The sequence below is a fragment of the Astatotilapia calliptera genome, chromosome 20, assembly GCF_900246225.1.
Source record: "Astatotilapia calliptera chromosome 20, fAstCal1.2, whole genome shotgun sequence".
NCBI classification, from domain to species: domain Eukaryota; kingdom Metazoa; phylum Chordata; class Actinopteri; order Cichliformes; family Cichlidae; genus Astatotilapia; species Astatotilapia calliptera.
Window position 1 is genome coordinate 25,161,267 of NC_039321.1, and position 18,898 is coordinate 25,180,164.

Below are 18,898 nucleotides of genomic sequence, written 5' to 3' on the forward strand. Positions count from 1 at the left end.
CTGGTACTTAGATCTTTCGTCCTTCTCAGTTGAGAACTCAAAGTGCTTTCAGCTGCAAGTCTTATTCACACTATCACACACACATTCATACAGCCCTTTTGTCTATGACTAACCGCACAGACACACACACAAACACCGATGAAGCATTGGGGTTCGGTATCTTGCCCAAGGATACTTTGGCGTTCAAAGTGGTGGAGTCAGGAATCAATCCACCTACCTTCCAACTGGTAAATGACCCAATCAGAAGGTCTGAGGCACAGCTGCCACAGCAATCTTATCTTAGTGTCTCTGTTGACAAAGAGTTAAGTTACTGTTTATAATAATCCTTCACAGTTCATTTTTAGAATAAATTCTCTCTATCCAGAGACATTGGATAGAGAGAAATCTGCATTGACGGTATGACTCTATGAGATCAGTTCAGGGTGAAAAAGCCTGAAAAAGCCTGAAGTGAATGTTGAAAAAAAAATGGCTATGCACACTTCTGACCTGATGCAGCCTTCAAGCCTGGACAGTGACACTGACCACTACTGAATACTCTCTGAATATTTGCCAGAGCCCCAGCTCTCCTCGCCAGTGAAAAACAAAGTTGTTACAGTTTAACATTGAAGTGGATTTTTGCTCTCTGTGCAAGTTGAGGTCTGTGGTAAAAATGCAGATGCTACAGGCCAAGGGTCAGAATGGAATTTCCAGGGAGAGATCTAAAAATAGGCATCTAAAAACAGCCTTGCTAATTTTAAAATTCAAAAAAAAAAATTAATGGGTGGAGTTTTTAGAACTTTAAACATAAACAAGTGATCAATGCTTTGATGCATTTCAGCTGTGTCATGAGGGTCATGTGCTACTTCCAGTAAACAGTGTAGCTACAAGTACAGCACAGAAGTGCATCAGAGGAAGCCTGATATAGCTGTGAAACCACATTCCTAAACTGAGTGCAAAGCCTTTGATCATGAAAATGGCTGTTTCTCTAAAGTAATATGGAGGACCCTAGGAAAGGGGAATAAAGGGAGCTAAAAGAGGAAGGGGACAAGAAAAAAAAAAACATCTCACACAGACACATACGGTGTCTAAGGGAGATGTTCTGACAGCTGTGGTTTCTGCTTCGTGGACATCAATAGATGATTAAAATTAAGGTGAGCACTGCACCTCATCTGCATGACATCACTGAAAGAACAAGTCCTTCACAAGAAGATGTAGATAGTTATGTATATACTGCACTATAGTGGCACGCTTCAAAGGCCTGCAGGTGATCCACATATTCAAATAACCATAAATATACAAGTAAATCAAATTAACTTCATGCTTATGCCATTATACCAAAGCACACACATCTACACAAGCCAACAAAAACAAAGCTGATTTTTTTTCTCAAAACAGATTAAATCATGAACATACTATGAAAGTGCTTGTCAGACAAGCCAGGTTGCCTAGCAACCCAGATATGATTTTGCCAGTTATGCAAATATTTCCAATCAAGATTCAAAAGCACATGTAATCAAGCTGAATGAATTTCCCCTGAGCTCCATATTCCTGTCTATTAGAAAACAATTAATGTATTTTTGGGCACTTTGGCCTAACAGCATATAGTGCTCTAACACCAACACATGGACTCACAGTCAAGAAGAAATAGAAATGATCAAAGGTAATGACGAGACTTTAATAAAAGCTAAATATTCTGAGGGATTTTGACTGCATCCTGCATGCTAAATCTGGTCATCAGCTGTAGTCGTCGTCAAGAACACATTTCATTTGTGAAAACTGAATGCCTAACAAAGGCCCTGCATCATTTTGCAGAGTTTTTGGATAGTATAGTAGCATCTCTTTAGTTACTAATAACCCCTATCAGCAAGCTCAGTCTGGTTTCCATTCAACAGTACTGAAACAGCTCTTGTTAAAATCAGCAGTGATCTGCTCCTTACGTCTGATGTTGGCCTTCTCACCATCCTCATCCTCCTTGAGCTTAGTGCTGTTTTTGTCACAGTCTCCCATCTTCTTGTGTTAAAACAACTGGCTAACACTGGAATAAAGGAAATACGTACAACTCGATTTTTCTGCAAAATCCAGAACGTCTTCCCCATCCTATCCTCACTTCCTGCCTACAGGCTATCACCACTTCGATGACAGTCAATCAGCTCAAACTCAGTGGCAATAAAAGTGAAGTTATCCTTATTAGATCGACTCGCTTTCCAAAACACGACCTTTTGTCGTCTCTATTGATCTTTGTCAGGTCCACACTGTCAAAAGTCTTGGAGTCATCTTGGACAATACTCTCTCCTTTAATGCCCACATCAGTCATGTCTCACGTTCAGCCTGCTTTCCACCTAAGTAACAATTCTGCAACCTCCACTCAGCTTCAGCTGCTATCATGGGTGCCAGAGCTTTTAGAGCATATTACCAATTCACCTTTGTCAGCCAGACTGTTTGACACAGTTCAAATTGCAGGTCAAAGCCCATTTGTTATCATCAGGATATCAGCTATAACTATCTTTTTTTAATGATTTACAATCATGTTATTCCTGGATTTTAAAATTTTGTGTTGTAAGGTGACCTTGCGTGCTTTGAAGGTGACAACAAACAAAATTGATTGTTGCTATTATTATTATTATTAGTAGTAGTAGTAGTAGTAAAAGTAGTAGTAGTAACCATTTGATGCAGCCAAATCAATTGGAGCAATATTCTTTATGGCATCAAAATCAAAAACAAATGATTTAATCTCAAAACAGTCTTTATTTAACTGTTTGCCCAAATCTGACCTCAAGCTTGTGTTTCACTTTGAAGGACAGACCTTTATCTCTTTCCTGCCCCGGGAGGCCGCAGAGGACAGTTAAGTCAATGCTCTAGATGTATTCAGAGACCAGCTCAGAGGGTTAGCAGTCACAAAATCTCAGAGGCACTGGATACCAAATCAATGAAGACTATTAAGTATGTTGTGTTTCTATTCCCAAGGCTAGTGTATGTCTTTGTTAGAGCTAGACCATGACCTTTGACAGAAAGGGTTAAAGCTTGGGGAAAAGAGAGTTTGATAAAAGATGGAAAATATGTAGCGTGTTACAGGACTGCCCAAGCTCTTAGCTCCCCTTTTGCTGATTTAAGTGCACTTCCAAATCAATAAACTAGTCATTTTCAGCATTCGTTGTAGCGAGTTAGAAACATGCCAATATTTATTCCACGTAATGGGTCTTTAGATGTAAGGCGAGCGCAAAGATTCTCTGGGTCTCTACAGACTGCTGTGGGAGAGTGCTCACAAGTTTACCACTACAAAGATGTTCACACCACACCACAAGCAGACACACTAACAAATAAATCATTGTGGCTCATGGAGTCCAACGCTAGCTCAAATTAAAAGAGAAATTCCAGCATTTTTTTAGGCTAAATGGCTATGCTAAATTGCAATAGACCTTATTATTAAAATGTATGTAAAATAACTACAGGTATGACATCATAGAAATCACTAATGAGAATTTGGTAAATTTGGTTAAATAACTGTGAAAAAGATATGTAGCCAATGAGATGTTTTGCAGTTGAAAACGTTTTCTTACTTGTTACTCATTTATGTGCTGACGCAACAGACAAGCTAACTCGCCAATATATTGTATTTCCCCTGACAGTTCATGGCTTACACTATACTATTCAATTCAACGAGCAGTTTAAAACACTACACTGAGATGTTACCAATTGGTTTTGGACGCCTCAATGCTTCATTGTTACTGTTGTGCCGTCAGCGTGTTAAATTAGGTTTATGGAATACTGAGTTATAAGCTAATGCTACCAAGCCTGGATAGCAAGCTGACACACTAATTACTGCTATATAATGAAATAATAAAATAACACATTTTCAAGGATCAGAACTTAAGGACAAATTTCTTTTATGAAACTTTTTTTTAACTAAGCAGTAAATGTCTGTTTTAATGCTGTAAAGCTACGCAGTTGATTTTCAAACAGACATCAAACACATGACATTTCCACAAATACAAAATATACTCAAATATGGATATACAGAGACTCACACGACTCGGACAGAAAAAAAAGTGGAGGAATTTCTGCCCGCTTAGCATCCGTAAAAACCTGACATACATAACTATAACTCCAGACCTGGCAATGTATTCACATATTGAATAAATTGGCTCCATATTTTACTAAATTTATTAGTAGAACCATTCATGGTGCATCTTATTTTTTCCAATTTTATATTTTGAATCATATCTCTTATCCAATGACTGTAAGTTGGAGATTTAGTGTCTTTCCATTTAAAGAGAATTCCTCCTTACTGGCTAGGCGGATAAAAGGCAATGACATGTTGTAGGTACATTGGAGGGTTATTTATACTATCTGGGCATGGTATAACACCAAAGATGGCAGTTATGGGGGAAGGCTAGATACTACAATTAAATGTGATAATAATGTGATAGAGAAAGATTTCCAGAAATCTACGAGCTTTGACCAAGACCATAGCATATGATATGTAGTCGCCGGAGTCTGGTTGCATCTGTTGCATGTGGGGTTAATATTTGGATATATTCTGGCAAGTATAGCTTTTGAATAATGTAGATGGTGTACAACTTTAAACTGTATTAGCACATGATGTGTGCAGATGGATGATGTATTCTCCCGCATTCTTACACTATTTAGAGTTGCTGGTTTTTCAAATGTTAAGTTAGTTTTAGGTTTATATCATCCATTCAACCATCCGTCCTTTTTTTTAACCTCTAAGTAAATTCAGGGCTATGGACTGGACTCAAGAGGCAGAGTACACAGTTTTATGCAAAGCCAAGCGAAAAAGACAGACGATCATTCATGCAGAGCGAAAGACAGGCAATCATTCATGCTCACATTCACACTTACAGCCAACTGAGAATCAAGAATTAACCGAGCATGCCCGTCTATGAACTGTGGGAGGAAGCCAGAGTACCTAGAGATAACTCACACAGGAAAATGTCAAATTGGAAAGATCACCTTTTCATGATTTGAAATGATTTTTTTTTTTTTTTAAATTACAGCATGATCATGAAGCTCTGCTCTCTCAATACAAGCTGCCATGGATATATCCATTTCCAACACTGTTGGCAAAGCATTTTTTCCACCTGCACATCTTACCAACAACCTTAGCCTGTATTCATCGGCTACCTTGTGGATTAGGATGTGTCCAAAAAAGTTGGGGAAGGACAGCCGGTGCTTCTGCTTTCGTACCTTAAACTATGCTCACTTGATGCCTGTTTACCCAGGTCCACCATGCCAAACTGTGGACCACCACTGATTTTGACCATTCACTCAGTACAAAACATATAGTACACACCCTGCAGAGCAGCCACTGAACAGGAGTCAGATCACCAGCAACTTAGTGTGTGGTAGACCCAGCTGAAAGGACAGCATGAGCCACCGAATGGGCTGTAACGTCCAAATGATAGAACCCAACAAAGGTATGCAGTGATGCCCAACTAGCCGTAGCACAAACATCACATACGGGAACCCCTTTAAAAAGAGCTCATCAGGCTGCCATCCCCAGGTGGAATGAGCTCTCACACCCTGGGTCAAAGTGAGGCCCTTGTTGCTGTATGCAAGTGTGACAGCTTCTATAGTCCAGTGGGACAGCCTCTGTTTTTACAATGCTCTACCTTTGCCTGGATTAGCAAATTGAACAAGCAACAGCTCAGTAGCTCAAACTCCATTGAGCTATAACCTGCAGGAATGACCTTGGGAAAATATGCGGCATTTGGGCGCAATACAACCCTGAGGTCATCAGGAGAGAACTGTATGCAAGAAGGATGCACAGACGGAGCATCCACGGACCCAACTAACCATGGGTTTTAGCCAGAGAACCCCTTTCAAAAAAACATGGCAAGGTTATGTGCACCTGGTGTAACCACGTCAATGCCAATATGATAAGCAGATATCGCTGCTAAATAAAGGCCTTCCAGCAGCTCCTGCAGCAACGTCAAAACATCCACAATAGAGCAGTGGAATGGGGGAATGTGCCTGTCCTGGCACCATTCCTCAAAGGCTTGCCATTTGCCATTTGTAAGCATATAAGCCTCTAGTGGATGAGGCCCAAACACTCTGGATTGTTGCTACCACGCTTGGGGGCAGACCGTTAGCCATCAAATTTGACCTTTCAGCAGGTAAGCACAAAGGCAGCACAAATCCAGGCGTGGATGAATCACTTCTACTCCTGCCTGAGAGAGGAGGTCCCTGCGGAGAAGAAGCTGCCAAGCTTTGCTGCCAACAGACTGATTATCTCCACATACCACAACTTTGTTGGCCACCAAGGGGTCACTAGAACAAGAGAGAAAGGCTGCTGGGGTACTCTCTCTAAAACTGGAGCTATAATTTCCACTTGGAAACAAGAGAACGTCTTGTCATTGGTGCGCTACACATCCATGTCCATGGCTTCATCGTTGTCAGTTATGGAGAAGAACAGGAGGCAGGAGGCAAAAAGATCTACTTTGCCTTGCCAAACAGATCCCATATCTGGGCCACTATCAAAGGGTGCATCCTCCATTCCCATACCAGGAGACCCCTACAGAGAAGAAATGGCCGCAGGTTCTGATGGCCTGGAATATGGGTGGGAGCACGTCATTCCCTGCCTGTTTATGTAAGTGACCACTGTTGAATTGTCCGTCCTGACTAGGACATGCTGGTCCCTCAGAACTGGACAAAAATGGTTGAGAGATAAGAAAACTGCTAGCAGCTCTTAGTGATTGATGTGCAGCTCCCGCTGTGCTGTGGTCCAGATCCCTCTCACTGATCCACCATTGCACAGAGCTCCCTGCCCATTTAGGGAAGGATCTTTGGACACCACCTTTTGAAACAACAGCCTCACAATCCAAGAGCCCTTGTGCAGCAACCTCTGGAGGAGGCAATGCACAAAGGCGGTGAGATCGCTGCCAGTCTGTGCTCCGACAAATGTGCGCGGCTGGAAAGCGAGCAGATCTGCTGACTCGGGGTTAGTGAGCTCTTTTGAAAGTTTACAGAGAAACCCAGTGCCTGAATGTGTGACAGAACCAATGACAGCTGTGTCGCCACCGGCTCTCTGGAGCAAACTACGAGAGCCTATGACTTTTAATTCACCTGTACTCTCTCAACCTGTGGGCTCTGAATGCTGAGAGCTGCAGAATGCTTCTGTAGAAAGTGTGGCCCTTTCACAGCTACCTGTGAACTAGACTAATCTGTTTCTTCAGCTGCTTACAATCTGGGTGATGAGGAGCTCACTCCTTCTTTTAATGCATCCTGTACATATAAATTGGACTTGGCTGCACTGCTTAGAATGAACACTGAACTCTTTCTATGTAACACTTTATCAAATAGCTTACTGACACTTTAAAACTCCTAAACTGACTTCTTTTCAGTCTAAATTCTTGGATTAGACATGTCATTTAGCATGTAAATTATTGCATCCTTGAAACTTTAACCCCTTACTTTAAATTTCTTTCATGCATTATACACAGTCCAGATATCGATAACAATCGGCATAAAGTACAATCATATACCGTGGTCTTTTTGTCATACTGTTTTACAACAAATGATCAACTGCGATTACTACACTGATTATGAGAGGCCAAGCATCAGTAAAGGACCAAGTTTTCTACGTCTGTATTTCTTACTGACTCATGACAATTTCCATACCATTACTGTTTCACTCTACCAGATAGCTCTTTTCTCTGCAGGCAACATTCAGAACTGTATTTCTATAATGAAATGGTTTTCAATTTATTCCTTACAAGATAAGCCGTCATTTTCAATCTGCTCAACATACAAGTCCACCGGCTAGAGGAGTAATATCATGCATCTCACACTGACAATTCAATTTTTTTGCCCCCCCTCCGCCAGAAAGCTGATTGCAAGTTCGAGATAAAGAGTAAAAGATGCGATTTTTATGTATTCCTTCTGGATCCTATCTGCTCAGTGAATGAGATATCCCTGGACATTTCATTGAGTGCTGTCCCCTAGACCGCAGCAGCATGACAAAAATGACAAGGGTTTGACCTTGTCTGCATAAGCACTATCCCTATGAATAATGTTCCGAGAACAGGCAAATTAGCACTTTGAAGAAAGGTAAACAGAAACAGGAATAAACCCTTCAAAAATGTGAAAATGACAGAGAGTACAAAAACATGACCTCAAGTTTACGCCTGCTGCCTTTGATGTGATAGAATCATTGTCAAACTTAAAGAAACCAGTGAGGCTGTGAACTTGAGTGAGCTAATTCTAGCGATTTGAAAATATTGCTAGATGTTTTGACAGCAGGGCGAAGCCGTGGAAACACTCGGGCTCGTTCCAGCATTAGATGCAGACAAAACTCCCTTTGAACCAAATTAACCAATTTCCATTCTCATTTGTCACACTCTGGGACTGAGCCGGGCCACAATAAGGCATCACCATAGCAGCACGCAGCAGTTTATCTGGCTGGCCTTCATTGGAGCAAGGCCTATTAGACGAGGCCTGGTGGAGTCAGAGGACGGGTTGAGAGGGCAGATGGGACTAAGGTGATGTATTATGCATGGGTAAAAACCATGCATTTGCAGGCCAGCTGAGGCCCCAGTCGGAAAGGGACAGACTGACCCAGCCAGACCCATCAAACATTTGTTCGCTCCGCAGCACCTCCCCCAGTCCTCTGAGACTGAGGGCAGCCTGCTCTCTTGCATGACCCTGGGCATAAGTCCAGCACTATTGGTTAATATATGTGGAAGTCAGTCATTTCTGTTGAAATATTAATTTGGACACTTCCAGAACTGACATTTAATCAAATACAATAGACTTGGATTTGAAGTCTGCACTATTATCTTAGCAAATGCCCTAATTACAGTACTAATATATTTTAGGGGGGCAATTAAACAAAATGTAAACCCGCTAATTGGTCTATTATGTATTTATAGAAGTTATACAGAAAATATATTAAACTGTAGAAAGTCATTTCTTATTTCTAGATTGATAAGACAAGGTTAGAAGAGAATATGAGGGGTTTTTGTAATTATACTATCTGATGTGTTGACGAGCTTCTCACTTATTTGGGCAGTTTACTGTGACAGCAAGCTCTTTTGACACAATACATACACTGCAACTTTAATTCAAAATTACCTTCTAAAGAGCAAGCAGCATTTATGGATTTAAACAGCACTGTAACCATGTCATTGAGAAATAAAGCCTTGTACACTTTACAGCCGTACAAAATTGATTCTCTCAGAACAGGCAATGCTAGCTTTATTGACCTGCTCTGTGCGCAATACATATTACAAAAGGCTCACAATTACCGGCTTTCTGCGGAAATTTCATTTCAGGAAATATCGATCCGATATGTTTGTGCATTCATTGTTTTTAAGCTTGAAAATTTTAAGGCTTGTCAAAAACGATGGCTGTGCTTTGCTTTCTCTCTGCCGACAGACGTGTCTGCGGCTCTCCGCTGATGATTAGAGCACAGAGGAGGTTGAAGAGGGCCAGATGTATCAGCGTCTCTGTTCAGTCGCTGCCAAAGTCACCTTTACTGGCCTCTAAACTGTGTCCATACCCCTACCCCACGTCGCACACCCACTCCCCAGTGCCCAAACTGTACGTTTCCTCCCTCTCTTCAATCCCTGCCACTGATGAATGACAGCTCACTTAATGTAGTCACAGCTGAGTACAGCACAGGGAAGGAGACTTAGAAGGAGGATCGCTGGCAAAAGCTCAGCAGCCAATCTCCTCCCAGCTTGACTGCAGGATACACAGCAGATGGGCCTTTGGTGTAAAAAGGATGGATCCACATGAAGCAGCTCTACAGTGAGCAGTTTGTTGCAGGACAAGAGTAATGACCATAGTCTAATGGTATGTCATAATACTTTAAATAAAAGACATAAAAGGTGATTTAACAAAGAAAGGGTTTTTGTTAGGGGTTTTTTTGTTTTTCCCAAGTGGTCAACTACTACATTACATAAGTGAATTTTAGGGGTTCGGACCACCAGCCAGGCAGAAGGTGGAAGGAAAACCTAAACTGTAAATAAATAAATATGGTCCAACTACAGTTAAGATGTAACAAATGAATATACCCGTATAATGACACAGTATTCAATGGTAATACGCACAAATGACTGATCCCTGCTCATCAAAGCTTTGCCGTGCGCTCCAACGTCCATCGCGCCTGGCTGCTTTGCACCACAGCTTCACCACCACCGCTTTTATCTGTCAGTCTGGTCAGTGAGCAGTGATTGACCCTCACCTGTCATAATGCCAGAACTACGTTGACCATAAAGGCTTCCCTCTGTGAAGTTTGAAATTTGTGAACACATATGGACCTCTGTAAAAACTGACAGTTGAGTGAAAGTGAATTTTTAATCATGCGCTTCCAATTTTGACTTAACACGCCGATAGCAGAGCCCTTTTTTCTGTCTGTAGTTGGCTAAATAAATTCTGACCACGAGAGAGAAGAAAGGAGACCGTCTCTTTTGAACTTCTATCCGGTCGCTGATTTCTTTGATCAGGGCTCATAAATACTACTTTAACTAGAAATCACTACGATGCTGCAGGACTGCAGATGAAGTAATTACTTTATAATCACATCTTCCTTTAAGAAACTGAACAAAAACACACGTTAATGTCAGCAGCAGTCATCTGCAGACCTATTTACATTAATTTTACATTACAAAACCTGCCACAGCATAACTGATGAACACCAGACTTGTATGGATTGGGGGTGAATAGGTCGTTCTTGAATAGGTTTCTATTTGTTCCCTACTCATTTGGTTCTGTCTAGTAATCCACGCTAACTCTAGCACACCTATTGTGATCTTAATTAAAATAGGTTGTGTTAATTTATTTATGATTATTTTGGACAAAAAATTTGAATAACAGATAAACATGGACGTTTTAAATTCATGTGATACCAAATAAAACTTTCTATATTCTCAGTATTACGACATTGGCTACCTAATCCTGCGTAGAAAGTGTTGTTCTGAAGAAACAAGAGTGGACACCAATCTATCAACATCTGTTTTGTGATATATTACCTAACGAAAATGATCAAAAATAAAAGAGCAGGGAACACATTAACAAGACAGAGTCTACCTTGTTGAAAGATAGATGGATGCTGATGAGATGATAGATGAAGTGAAGAAGCTACAAAAAAAGAGTTCAATGTCAGCAGTCAATCAGTAGTCTGCACGTGGCTCCTGTCCTTTTTTGTTTCTTAGCCTCAGCGAAAAAGACACTGAGAGTATGGAGTATAGATTGTTTGAATGTGTGTGGTAAGCACAGGTATTTAACCGTTTTAATTCATGACTCACAAACAAACAAATAAAAAGAAGAAGAAGAAGAAGAAAGCCAAATAGAGAAGCAACCATTAAGTGATTAAGTTTAAAAAAAAAAACGTCATTGCAGAACACAGCTCATGACCATTTTTGTTCGACAACATCTGTTAGGCTGGAGCTTAATTTAAATTTGTGTGATGGGAATACAAATGACACTGTAGCAAATTAACACAATGAGCATATGCGTATTAGATCGCAAACAGCTCAATCACACATTGCCAATTCAGTTGGGTGCATCCTCCCTCCCCTAATTGGAGCTCTTAGGAATCCAGCATCTCATCTCCTCCTCTTCCCTAACAAAGGTTATGTGAAATTATCAGCCAGCACAAGAGCAGAACAAGAGGATAAGGCTGAGGGACGGGAAATACATGCAAGACTGCGGATGTCTTCATCTTCACAATTTCAGTGACGCTAGCTGGCCACATATATCAGTCTCCAGGCATTCTTGCAGCTATTTTCTTAGATGACTGACGCCCAAGAAAATTCATTTGAGGACAGGAAGGAAAGGAATGTGCGACGTATTTCTGGTGAGAAGAGAAAATCGAATATTGCAATATTTTGTACAACCATGACGCATTCAGTAGATCTGTTTCTGCGCTGCAAGTATTTGAGTAGAAATCGACTCGGATGCAGGAAATGTAACCTTGTTGTTTCACCCCTATTACACACAGTCAATATTTTCATTTCATCTGAGGCCCCTTTGCCAGAGAAGCTCAGGAACAGCTTCCCGTGTCTTTGCAAACAATCTGCACTGGTGCAAAATGAAGCATGACATGTACTTCCAGATACAAGTCTCCCCAGCCTGAGCACTAACTAGCTATTACTCTGTTGTCATTTTGTAAAATCCAAGCTTCTTTTCACCAGATTATCCGGCACCTTTGTAAAGTGGATTGTCTCTTATTAATCCTAGAAACAACACAGGATAAAGCTTTTTTTTTCCCAGTTAAAAATGGCACAAACTAATTTTATAACTGTCAGAACTGAGGTTACATTTTTTAAATAGATTTTTTTTTCAGGAAGACCAAAAGCACTCAGTTCGTGGCGAATTTTTAAAAATCAATTATCTAAATTGCAGTTGGCAATTATCATCCAGTGAGACAGCTTGGTCGGCTGCAGTCCTCCATTTCGAGGGTTTTAAGGATTAATATCAAGGTAACTTCAGAACTTGTGTCATGATCACACTGTGAAAAAGGCTTATCAAGAGACACTCAAAACATGTGGTGCTAAGAGGGGGTGACACTGACTTAAACCAGGATGTGTTGCAGTACTAGAGCACTTTGTGCATCAAAGTTTGCCAAAAAGAAACGATTACATTCATCGGCATCACGTTCTTTGAGCATTTCACCCTGGGGCGGGACCGGGCATTAACACCAACCCCGCTTTGCTTGGTCTCATACTTGCGACTCTACTAACAGTTTCATGAGTCGCGAGTCTTTCTCTGCCTTCTTTTAAGCTAAAAAATGTGCTTTTTTTTCTGTGTACCTGAGCATCCACGAGGAGGTGCCTCATGAGGGTCATGGACTTCTGCAGCGTCTCCTTCTCAGGAGGGGGAAAGGCATGCTCCTCCTGTTCTACGGACTTGGGTCCAGTCACCATGAAGTTTGCAATCTGGTCATTCAAGCTGTTCAGAGACTGCACAGCTAGAGGGAGACACAAAAATAAAAATTTAAAAAAATCATCTTTAATAAACAGTAAAGATGCAAGCTTGTCTTTTTTCAGTCTGTTTCAGTTGGTGAGTAAGAATATTAGTTATTATTGTGGTGGATTTAACATAAACTGAGTCCAGGCATGCTTAAATTGATCATAAAGTCATTTCCATACTAGGTCACCACTCATTTCTTCTTCTATTGTGCATGGATTACTGAGCAGGAACAACAAAGATAACTCAGTGGGAGAGCGCGCTTTCCTACTGTCACACTGTCACTGACTTTCTCCGTCAACGCCCTCTCTTGTCCAGAATGTTCCATGTCGGCCTGAAAGCCATCCTGTTTTTGTTTCCCTGTTCTTGCCCTTGTGTGTCCCTGGCAAACCTCTCCTTCCAGGTTTCCTCTCCCACATTAAAAACTCGCCTTCCCTACTGTACATCCGCATTCTCTCAGACGCACACACACAGACACACACACTTCCTCAGCACTCTTCCCATTTACCATTAACCGACCCTGGGTCCGCGAAAGGTCGTCGCAAATATTTCCGAGTCCACCCACATGGTGGAAATGTTGGATAATTTACAAGAGGCAAAAAAGAAGCAGGTTTGGTGCTTTTTTAGCATAAGTGTGGTCTGTATTTTGTCAAAGGCTATTACACCGACCCCCTAATGCCTCACTATCCATCTAAAACCTCACACTTCCAACTCTGGCAGTTAAAGAGAGACAGAGGTGAAGCGATCAAGGATTGACCTTGTGTCCATCCGACCTTCTGTTATCTTAAACAAGCACGGATCCACTCAATCTCACCTGTTTTGCTTTAAACGTGCACTGGCACATTTCCTACAAATAAAGAAACCCAACCTGCTGAATCTAGAGGAGCTTGATGATTTTAGGGCAAGTATCTGGATAGGGTCTTTTCAGGATGCAAATAAAAAAGCCTCTTTTAGACACAAAAGCCCACGCAAGGAAAGAGAGAGAGAACGTAGATTAAAGTGTTACATAACAAAAAAAAAAAAAGAAATCTTTCACAGTGGCTGACATTTTCAAGCAAACACGCATTGAGTAGGAAATTTGACAAGTCGGCGCTGAAGGCGGCGGAGATAAGAAGGCAACAAGGGGGTTGAGGAGGAAGACTGTGTGCCCTCGAGGTGAGAGTCAAGAAGACGTCGGAATAATGAATACAAGAGTAGGGTGCTTGTCGCCCGAGTTCACAGACACTCTAGTCAGTTCGGCGCTCTAAACACTCTCTTTACACGTAAACAGACAGACTGCAGTAAGCTTGAAAGTTTTTCCTTTACCCTTTTCAGCTTATATCTAATTGGGGTTGATTCAAATATAAAATGCTCCATTTCTTCCTCGCGCTAATTTCTGCATATTTGCACTCAAGTGGAAACCACACAGAGTCACAGTGTTTATGAAGCTGGTTTGCCCCTTCGGCAAGGATGTTAGTTCAGTTGCTTCCTCTTAGTGCCCTCTACTGGCTAAGTAATGGACATGCAAGTGAAAAAATAATTAAAGAAAAGCAGCTAAGAAAGGTGGATAAACCAATAAGACAAAGTGCTTTACGTGATTTTATTTTTCGTGTTATTGTTATATGTGCACTCCATTTTCCCACTGATCATGCTCTGTATACTAGATTCCATGATTCATTTTTTCCAGGTGTTTCTGGTTTGGCCCGATGAGCAGGAAACTGTCTTTCCTTGTCTCTTCCTCCTTCTGCCCCAACAGCAGCTTATGATTGTATTGTTTAGAGTTATGTTTTGTTTCTGTTTGATTCTGATGGACCCAGTACTTTTGGCAGCTTAGTTTTTGTTAGGTTTACTGTTAATATTTGTTTAAATTAGACGAAGGATACCAGACTGGGGAAGAAAAGTGATTGAAGTGATGAGCTGTTTTAAGCCTTGTTACATGGCACTTTAATTTTTGTGAGAATGTGTGAACTGTAGCCTCAGCTTCCTGTTCTTAGAGTCTCAGTCAGTGTGGTCTTCTGCAGCTGTAGCCAATCTGCTTTAAGGTTCAACATGAGATGCTCTTCTGCATACCTTGGTTGTCTTGAGTGGTTGGTTGGCTCAAAGCAGTCTGGCCATTCTCCTCTGACAACAACGAGGCGCTTCCACTCAGAAAACTGCCATTTACTGGACATTTTCTCTTTTTTGGACCATTCCCTGTAAACCCTGGAGACAGATGTGTGCTAAAATCCCAGCACATAAGTAGTTTTAAAATACTCAGATCAGCCCATCTGGCACCAACTTCAGTCACTTAAATCTCTGCTCCTCTGATCGTGTTGGACGTCTTTTGTAGAGTCCCTTTCTGGGGGTTTGTAAAAACCCTACATGATTAAAACTTTTTTAGACACCATAAATACGCTAAAAAAAGCACACAAAAACAACACAAGTGTTTTTTGAAGAGACAATAACGTGACTGACCAGCTGCAGAAGTGACAGGAACCAAAACATGCCAAGGAGATGCGACTGAGATTCACTTAAAGGACGCCGAGGATTCTTCGATGTTGTGATGGAGAAAAAGATGCAAGGAAATGTGTAAAGGCATGATTCGTATAATACATAAAACGTGCTATTAGCCGTTTGCAACATTTTTTTCTAGTTCCCTTTTGTTTTATTCAACTTCTCTTGTGTTTTGTGTGCTTTAACAGCATTTTTACCCCTTGGCTACATAAGGCTGATGGTGTATTGTTGCCACGCTGCTGGGTGGGCGGGCAACATGGACACCAAAGTTTGTTAATGCAATAACTCAAGAACGAAGCAAAATACGAGTTAAAAATTGCTACTATAGGTGTATCTACTGGAAGTGTTTCAATCTCAGTGAATTCGACCACAAAGTCAAGGTCAGAGGTCAAGTTTTCTGAAAATCTTATAAATGTGATAAATCGATAAGGAAATGACCTAGGATTTGAAATTGATATCAGAGTGTATGTACTAGGAGGCTGAGGGGTACCACTAGCCAGTATTTTTCTATTTGTTGGTGTTTTCTGAAGTTGCAGTGGATTTGACCCCACCTTACCTAATGGCTAATATCATAGCTATGTAGGCATGCCCTCATTTCATACCGTTTCCCTGTTTGTCTCCCTCTATTGTGTTTGTGTTTGCTTAAAGCTTTAACCCTCCTGCTTCTATCAACTAACCCGCAACTCTGAGACACAGAATACCCACTACACTGTCAGCCAGATTGTTCTTTCTCTGTGTAGCACTAACACTACACCTAATATCCACTCAGTAAGTTTGGTCCCCAGTTTAGTAACTTTTCATCTCACTGTGCTGCAGGTCCACAACCTTCTCTCCAGCAACCAGCCAGCATCCATTAGTAGCACACTTTCTCAGTCTCTCACATCCTGCTGGCCTGCGTAGGTCTCAGCTACACACTGCTGCCTCTTCACCCTGCCGCTCTCACCACTCGACTCATCTGGAACGTCAGTTATTATCACTGCAGAAGTCAAAAACCTTCTTACACCAAATGCTTTGTGTCTCTGTGTCCTATCAGCTCAGTTCCTAACAAGCTGCACTACAATGAAGCAACTTTTATCTTAAATTCAAACTTTCAACATCATTGGAAACATAAATTCAATAATACGCTTACTATTATTATTATTATTATAAAAGTGTTGCACTGGATAACATACTACTGAGGGCTGTCTTTGTCATTTTGTGTTGTCTTTGCGCTGGCATGAAAGAGCAAAATGTCAAATAAAATGCAATCCAGTACGACACCATTTACAACAACCTTAAAGTGAAAACAGGCTGAATTAAACCTCAGTAAAGGAGTTAAATAGATCATAAAAGTTGAGTTTACAGTGGATGTGTCAATGAATGAATTGGATTGTAAATCCAGTGCCAAATACAGAGCACATATAGCAAACTAAACTATAACCCACAGTGTCAGCCTATTATGACAGGAATAATCTACTCGTTTATTGCATAAGAAGGCAGCAGCTGAAAGAAGATTTACCGCATTAGAATCAAAGGGCTCTACGCCGCACAATGACAAACTCACAAAAAACTCACAAAACAGATTAGACGTATTGCCACTGCGCCGTAAGCACCGCTGATAAAGTAAAAATTTGAAGCGATTGATCAGCAACACTACACTATGTGTTGAAATCGATTCAAGTTCTTTGCTGCAGCACACACACAGCAACCTTTACCCTGCATGTTCAACATCGGGTCTGGAGCGTTCGGCCGTCAATACTGCGATCATTAAGCCTCTAAATCAACGAGGTAGAACAAATAGTTTGGAGGCATTTTGTTTTACTGAGAAACGATTAACCAGATTAATGAAGCACAAAATCAATGCGTTTCTTGAAAGGTGTTATCAACTGAAATCAATTCAGAATCCACAAACATGCACAATTCATCAAGGACATCTCTCTCCACATATGCACTGCACTGTTCTTTGCCATAAACCAAATAGCTAGGATTATTGACTATAGATCTAATCCTATTACCTTGCTCAATAATAATAACTGAAGCTGCTGCTTAGATGACCTGAACTGTTTCTTCAATAGGAAAACGTGTCAGTATAACACTTTAAAAAGCTATAACCGTATAAAACATTCCAACAGTGGAAATTCAATAATATTTACTTATGACATTGTGCAAAGTAACCTAATAAATCACCGCCATGACTTTGCTGGTGAGGATAAGGATGCAAAACACACCAAACTGCAGGGATTGTCATTCAGTGTCTTCATCTGAAGCCTGAAATAGATCTCACCTGCAGCTTGCCGTCAGCAAATGTGAAAACTGATGAAAGTGAAACAGAAGTATGCAAGTGGGAGACGGTGAAAAGAAAGATGAAATTGCAATAGTTAGGTTACAATAGATGCAACAAAAATAAAAATGTCACCCCAGCTGGGCCCCAGCACTTTCTTCCTCTCTCGTTTCCTCATTCTGTCTTTTCTCTCTCTTTTTTTCCTCACTTTTTCCGTGTGTCACCAGCACAGCAAAAAATCTCAAAGTGTCCTCTCCTATAGAACGGGAACGGCACAACAAATGAGTAGGAGAGGCCACAGTGGCGTCCCATCGGGCCTTTATCTTGTCAGGAGGGAGAACTGCCAGAGGAAATAAGATCACTACCAATGAAAAAAATATTTGAAAGAATATTTGCAGCAAAGCTAATGGGATAAGGTAGTAGTCGGGCTAAAGTCAAGATAAAAGGGGCTTATTTCATGGGAATTGAGCGTGGCACACATGAAATCACGGTGAAATGTTAGGAAATATGAAAAATGATGAGCCCAAAATCCATTGCTTATATATGCGGCTGTACACACAAGCAGAGCAGTGTCATACTCAACCAAGTTATTTATTTTGATGTGGTGCAATACGCATAGAAACAATACACATAACTGTACACAGCATGTGAATTAATGTGGATACTGTTTCAAATTGTTTTGGGGTTTTTTTTGCAGTCATGACCTAGAATGTATTTTAGAAGAGAGGAAAACATTTGGTTCATTCTCTTAGAATTTAGAATATAATTCAGTCCAAGCAGTGAATAACATTATCATACATTTCTTATTCTAATGTAATCTCTCGAGGAGGATTTCTAGTACAACTTTCTCTATTTGCCAAGGGAATGGAGCAGGACAATGTTGAAGTGTCAAATCTCCATACCGACTAACTATTTTTAAGAAACTGTCATTTTCATGATGAAGTTCTGGAGCTGGTACGTTTGCTATTTTCTAAGCAGTGGCAACACACATTGATGCATTTTTGGCTTATTTGCAGCACTTGTTTACCGATTTCTGCAACAAGGGAAAAAACCAAAAACCAAGTCTGAGTAGTCTTAATAGACCAGTCGCTTTTCTAAAATCATATTTTTCACAGGAGTTCGCTCTAAGGCACTTAACAGCTACATAACAGGGGCACAATTCTGTGTCTAGCCAGGGAGCAGTCATTCTGTGTTCGCACTGCTGAAACTAATTAGTTTGGTGCTCAGCTGGAAACTTGTGGTTTAGTTTTTGCACAA

The 18,898-nt window shown here is 40.9% G+C and overlaps 1 protein-coding gene across 3 annotated transcripts in view; it reads right to left on the minus strand.

The window, feature by feature from the left end:
- Positions 1 to 18,898, minus strand: part of LOC113012890 (kazrin) — a 182,402-nt gene that overhangs the window by 143,007 nt on the left and 20,497 nt on the right. For all 3 annotated transcript variants that reach the window (XM_026153314.1, XM_026153316.1, XM_026153315.1), the window contains exon 3: positions 12,753 to 12,910. In XM_026153314.1, coding sequence (XP_026009099.1) covers positions 12,753 to 12,910 — 158 coding nt within the window. The remainder of the gene's footprint in view (positions 1 to 12,752; positions 12,911 to 18,898) is intronic.